The sequence below is a fragment of the Pleurodeles waltl genome, chromosome 6, assembly GCF_031143425.1.
Source record: "Pleurodeles waltl isolate 20211129_DDA chromosome 6, aPleWal1.hap1.20221129, whole genome shotgun sequence".
NCBI classification, from domain to species: Eukaryota; Metazoa; Chordata; class Amphibia; order Caudata; family Salamandridae; genus Pleurodeles; species Pleurodeles waltl.
In genome coordinates, this window is record NC_090445.1 from 608,941,618 (window position 1) to 608,947,932 (window position 6,315).

The 6,315-nt window shown below is 42.5% G+C and overlaps 1 protein-coding gene across 1 annotated transcript; it reads right to left on the reverse strand.

Annotated features, from left to right (window-relative positions):
* Nucleotides 1-649: 649 nt before the first annotated feature.
* Nucleotides 650-1,249, reverse strand: ASCL5 (achaete-scute family bHLH transcription factor 5). The gene has a single exon (XM_069242160.1). The coding sequence runs from the start codon at nt 1,247-1,249 to the stop codon at nt 650-652; it is 600 nt and encodes a 199-aa protein (XP_069098261.1).
* Between the last annotated feature and the right edge of the window lie 5,066 nt (nt 1,250-6,315).

A 6,315-nucleotide genomic window follows, 5' to 3' on the forward strand; every position in this document is an offset into this window, starting at 1 on the left:
TGAGGTACTATATCCATCACAGTGCCCCTGCCAGCAGACCCCATCAGTGCTTTGGTCAGAGACACTCAAGAGGCATCAATGTCCAAATAATCGGCTTTCTATCACTGTGCCGCTGATCCCATTCCATTTTCTTCTTTTTAGTTATGAGCTAATGCAATGTGAGGGAAGGGTGGGGTAGTATCAACGCCCTGTCATACATTGACCTACCTCTGAATGATAACACTGACAATCAGGCCCTATGGGTGTTTATCGGGGACCCTTATGCTGAGTGGTCAGTTACTGGTGAGTGCTGCGTGCAATTCAATTTGCACTTTCTTTTGATGATTGACACCTCTGACAGTTCCCTCTATACATGGTAGCAATTTCCCTGGTGCGTACTGTGGATGCTTGCCCTTGATGAATGAGTGATGGTAGCTAAAAGCAGTGTGGAGTCCACCCAATAGCACAAACCTTTGGTGATGAAGTCAGGTCTAAGACTTGCTAAAGAATCTTCATTTAACACAGAGCATGCAAGGCTGGTTTGAACAACAGAATAAATGTCATCTAAACTGAGCCTTCAGTTCCCACTCGATGAATAGTGCGTTGACTCAAGAAAAGGGTTACTGCTAACCTTCAAGATTTGACAGTGTGACTGCGAACTGGTCTTTGCTCAGAGTGATGACAGATGGCTTGACTCCTCAGACTCGCAGTAGGAGGACGGAGATGAAATGGAAGATGACCCTGAGAGATTGGATTCATCCTTGTTCTTGCAGTCTCTTGTCATCTCAGCTGCAAACTTGGGCATGGTGGCAACTTTCAAACTGCAGTGTTCCTCGCCCTCCGGAGAGCTGCTCAGAAGATCCTGGAGGTACTGAATGTATTTGATTGCTGCCCTGAGCGTCTCCACTTTGCTTAGTCGTTTCTCTGACATGGCACCAGGCAGGTGGCCCCTAAGCCTTGCGTAGCCTTCATTCACACACTTCACACGCTGGCGTTCACGTTCGTTACGCTTCTGGATGAAGGCAGGCTCAAAAGGTGAATCATAGAGGCCAAAGTGGCCATGGAAGGGCGAGTATGGAAACATCCCTCCATAAGCGTCATAGTAAGCTGGGTCGAAGTTGCTTGGGTAGAAGAGGAAAGGGATATTGGCCAACGCCTCTGGTGATGTATGATGAGGGTATCCCTGAGGAGGTGGAATTGCAAACTGCATACAACTAGGAGGAGCTATAGTCCCTCTGTCCACAAGCTGCCTGCAGTAGTTACTGGACATCTTGATCCAGTATTATCTGATTTGTATGCAAAAAAGTGGTATTTTTAGGAATTAATTCCTAAAAATATCTGTTCCACCGATGTCAACTTGAGAAATTGCATGCAGTTATCTGTCATCTGGGAAGAAGTACCCTGTTGACTCTCTTTAGATGTTGATTGTTTTGTAAAATCAGAGGCGCTGACAAGATTCAAGTATGTGCTACTTAAATTTTTCCAACACCAATGTGGAACCACACTCAAGGCCAACTGACCTAAAGTAATGGCAATTAACCATTCAGGATTATCGCATTCCCGAAAAGGGCCTGCTCCTATGATATATTCGCTGGTATTGCTGGTCTACAGCCTGTGGTTTCCTGTTCAATTACAAACTCCAACAATTGTTAGCTTGCAAAATGGCCTGCTTAAGAGCTGTATCTGGGGGTTTGAGATTTGCTCCAGGTGAAGACAAGTGGCTAGGCTCTGAAGCAAAGAACTTCATTAACTCTGTCCATTGTGTCTATTACTAGTAATCTCTTTCACAAGCGGATCTCACCACCTACACAGGTCGGTCAGAGAGGACAACGTTACTGATGTGTAGGGATGCGTTTGTCCTCATTCAGCAAAAGAGTCCTGAGACAATCTGAGCAGTGTCCGTTGCTGTCTGACCAGGTAGAAGGAGGTGCACGGCGGTGTGAACTGGTCCTCTGCTCGATCTGTGGTTGTCCCCTTGATTAAACATGTTGAAGACAGGTGTCTGCGAAATCAGTGTTGTTACTTATGTAAATCATTTGACAGCATATGGGATCCATTTTGACTAAGTCCGCCGAAAGAAACGCCAAGCAGGGCAGTGTTTTCCCAGAAGCCTTCGGGGTGGTCTCTGAAACACAGACACAAATCTGATCACTTAATCTTGTAGACGTAAATTTGCTTCATTGTTCAAAGACACACAAACCTCTCAGTACTGGCTAAAGACAAAACAAGCTGTGGCTGAATTATGACACATAGAGACCACATGAAATCTATGAGTGACGTATGCCCTCACGGGTATACAAGGGTGTAAACAAAGTGAGGTACGTCGATTTCTGTACATCTGAATATATATATATTTTTTTTTTTTTTTTAAATTATTACCGCATCTAGATATGTGATAATACCACTTGACTGCTCAGGGCAGCTGTAAGTGTAAAAATCTGCAAAACGCCACCATTTAAACATAAATTCACTGTAAGGTCAGGTTTACACCTCGCAGTTACTTAATTACTGGAATTGTTAAAGTAATGAAACTGTTACTACTTTCTCTAAATGAGAATCTTATTTTCAATGAACCTTAACTTTCTGTACTACACCTCTTGTAGGTAGGTAGCTGTCCTCTTTAGCAACAACATGGAGAAAAAGCTGCACTCCTGTGCTTCACCAATTATAAATAGATTTTAACTGAATGGTGTTAATTACATAGCATACGACACTGATTAATTTAGAATACTACAATTAGTGAACTAATAAGGGTGACGAAACTGAGACACGAATATTGTCTACTTTCTTTACAGTCACAGTGAGGGTGTTATTCAAAACACAAGTTACAACCCTTAACAGATGTATCTAATGTAGGTGGCTTCGTGTCATTTGTACACTAGGAGGAAAATTCACTAAATCTGTTGTGTGTGCGCTCAACTTCCATTTCCAAATGGTTAGATTTATTACCAAAAATCCAGTTTTGGATTTCACAAAATGTGAATTTGACTGAGTAAAGGTATTTACTCCTGATTAATATTACCCCCAGTATCACTAGGGGTATATATATCAATGGTGCAGCAAGGGCAGTGGCACTGGGGCTGAGGAGAGTGGGGTTCAAATTGCACTCCAGTCATGGCTGTCTTGTATTACTGCATTGGGAGATAGGCATGGCCTTTTTTTATCCTTGTTCGCATTGGAGGCCATAGTCTCCTTGCTGGCCACAATAGGGTCATATTACCCAGAAGTAAACGTTCTTCCAGTAGCAAGGAATGCTTATTCTAGCCAGCGGATGTCCTGGAACCCAAGGGAATACACACAAACGTGTGAGTTTTGGGAAATTCACAAATTTCTCAACGACCTGTTCCCACTCTGAACGTTGGGGAATTGCTAATGTGAAAGGCAGGAGTAAAACAACGTCCAGTGTGGATGGGAAAGGGAAAGCACACATTCTCCAAAAAAAAAATATGTTCCTCATGGGGAAAAAGAAAAATGTATGTACTTGTGCAAAGGCAATGATGTAAATTATGTACACGGTGCCCCAGAATGCAGGCAGAGCGGCCTTCCTACACACACAGCTGGGAGTACACACAATTGTTCCAGGAACACTCTGGGAAACTGCGAACGGTTTAGAGAAGTATTCATGGAAACCTTCTTAAAAAATTGGAAATATGTCCTAAAACTATGAGTGCACATTAGCACATTTTTGAGAACTGGGGCCCAAGAACAGAGATGTATTCAGAGCAAAGTGTACGGATGGTAGGATGGAGTGAAAGGTCAAGGGCACAGAGGTTTATATTTTATGATTATCACTTCTTCTGTAATCCTCAAAACCATCTTTCCCAAGGTGAGAAAAGACTGTGAGCTGCTTTGATAATAACCTACTTGTGGGAAGTACAGCGACTATATATTTTGATAATGTAATCGATGACTAAGTGATGTGCACTAAAGAGCACATATAGCGTATCATTTAACTGGTTAGCAATGACATCATCTCAAAAGAGCCCTGATCATACTCAAGTTTAACTATGCTATGATTAAGAAACGTAGAGAATAAATATTGCCTCACTGTGCGTTTAAAAAGCCACTGATAAAATATTTAATTTAAACCAATAATGGTATTTTTCTTCCTTTTTGCAGCGTGCTTTATAAAAGGTAAACGTTGCTCACTGAGGCTGACGTACTGTCTTTTTCTTTATCTAAGCGGAAAACTCGAGACTTGGGATCTGGTTTAGATTTCAGCAGACGGGTTACTCTGTCACAACGGCGACAGATATTCCATCCTCCGACATATAAATCACATTGTTTCCTATGGGATATCTGTCACCGTTGTGATGGAGTAACCCATGGGCTGAAATCTAAAGCAGGCTTATAATTTCTTACAACTATATTTAGTCACATTTTATTTTTTGACCTGAAAATGCAGTTCTCTGGAGTAGTTAGTTTATTTAACAGAAGCAGATCAATGTCACAGCAGCATAGCGACCAAAAATGCAGCGAAGAACTCGCTGAACAGTCGGGACAAAGCACAAACCTGAGAAGTGTCTAGTTTATCAGATTTTATGCACTTTTGATTTAAGTAGCCCCAAAATCCTTCAATTCTGCATCTCCTATAGCCTTAGAACCCGCCGTAGCGGGCTCTACCGGCTATTAAAGGCCCGCTCCTCGCGTTAAATGCCCGAGCCGAAGGCGAGGGCATTTAAACAAGGGAGAGGGACTTTAATAGCCGGTAGAGCCCGCTACGGCGGGTTCTAAAGCTATTAGAACATTCTGCCACTCAGGGCAGAATGCTCTATTAAAAAAAAAAAATTCACGGAGCTCCGTGAGCCTTTGTTCACAGCTGTTGCTGTGAACAAAGCGAACATTGGAATGTTGGCGCTGCGGGCTTTTACCGGCCAGTAAAAGCCCGCAGCACTCCATTGTTTTCAATGGAGCCCCCGGCATTCCAATGTTCTAATATATATTACCACACTCATTTGACTTGATGTTTTTCCAACACTAGTTCAAATCAACCGGTGTGACGTGGGCACAGTTTTAAAACTTCTGTTAATCTTTTTGTAGAGCAACCCCAGTGTTTACAAAGTCTTAATGGTAATCTGTGCCTAAAAGGGGGTCTCAGTCACAAGACAGTCAGGGGAGTAGCTCCAGGGGTAGTGTTTGGGGTGTGACACGCCCCCTAATAAATGGATTTTGGTATGTTAAGTTGGGTTCGGGAGCCTTCAGTTGGTCTGGCAGTGTCCGTGGCTGGGTTTTCACTCAGATTAGCAGCACAGACACACTTCTCCATGAAAAATTATATACACCACCCCTCCTCGTTACTCTTACACAAAATAGGCCAAGAATAAACAAAGGACTGGATGGCTCTTATGTGGTGCAGAGAAGCCTTTTAAATTTAAGACTATTTTCATCTATTTTGCCATTTAAATGACAGTGATGGTTCGGAAATACGTGTTCCACATCCCCCAAATGTAAACGACCCAGGTAAATGCCAGAAGATAGCCTCCATCATGTCATCTGTGATTCTCTTCTACTTCTACCTTTTCTGTGTGGTTTTGTTCTTTCTGCTACAGTGATGGCATTGTAATTCTTCCCCCAGGTCATACTGTCCTCTTCTTCCTGTGAATGTTGTTGCCAAAGATAGCTTGTGGTCCATGATAGCTGCTGTTCTTTGGGCGGGGGATGTCAGTGAGCCATTAGAAGTCTCTCTCACTTCACTCTTGGGGTTGAAATACCTGCCCAATCCTAGCATACTAGTGTGGCCTTGCATGGCTCCCCCCTCCCGCCCCCGAAGTTCATCCAGAAGGGAATTTATAAAGATTAAACGAATTCAGCTAAATTAGTGCCAGATGCTCTAGAAACCATTTCCCGACCCATTAGGCTTTTGAGTAGGAATTTGTATATGCAGCCTGTGGTTTCTAAACCCAGTCTGTCACTTCCATTTAACCAGATAACATCCAAATTTAGAAATAAGTGATTATAGTACGGTGTTTTTTGGGCTAGATTCACAAAGGAGTCGGGAATCCCTGCAAGTGTAGATATTTGTGTATGACTTGTCGAGATCTTGGACTCGTAATCCTAGTCACAGAAGATATTGACATAAGTCAGAGAATTGAATATGACTGTATTAGACAGCTCCATTTGTGTTGAATATCCGCATCTAAAACAAATCAGACGTCATAGAAAGACAATAAATTTTAAGTGTTGCATAAATGTATTGTTTTTATTTTGTCTTGACAGGGAAAATAGTTTTCCCATATGAAGACTTCCTTTCCCCACATTCGTAATAATCCTGGATGTGTTATGAGCTCTCCTGCACTTTCAGCACCACCTGGGTCATAACTCCGCAAGTTTCTGAAA

Excerpts from the sequence above, each read along its gene's own strand:
- ASCL5 (XM_069242160.1), bottom strand. The coding sequence starts at position 1,249 with ATGTCCAGTAACTACTGCAGGCAGCTTGTGGACAGAGGGACTATAGCT.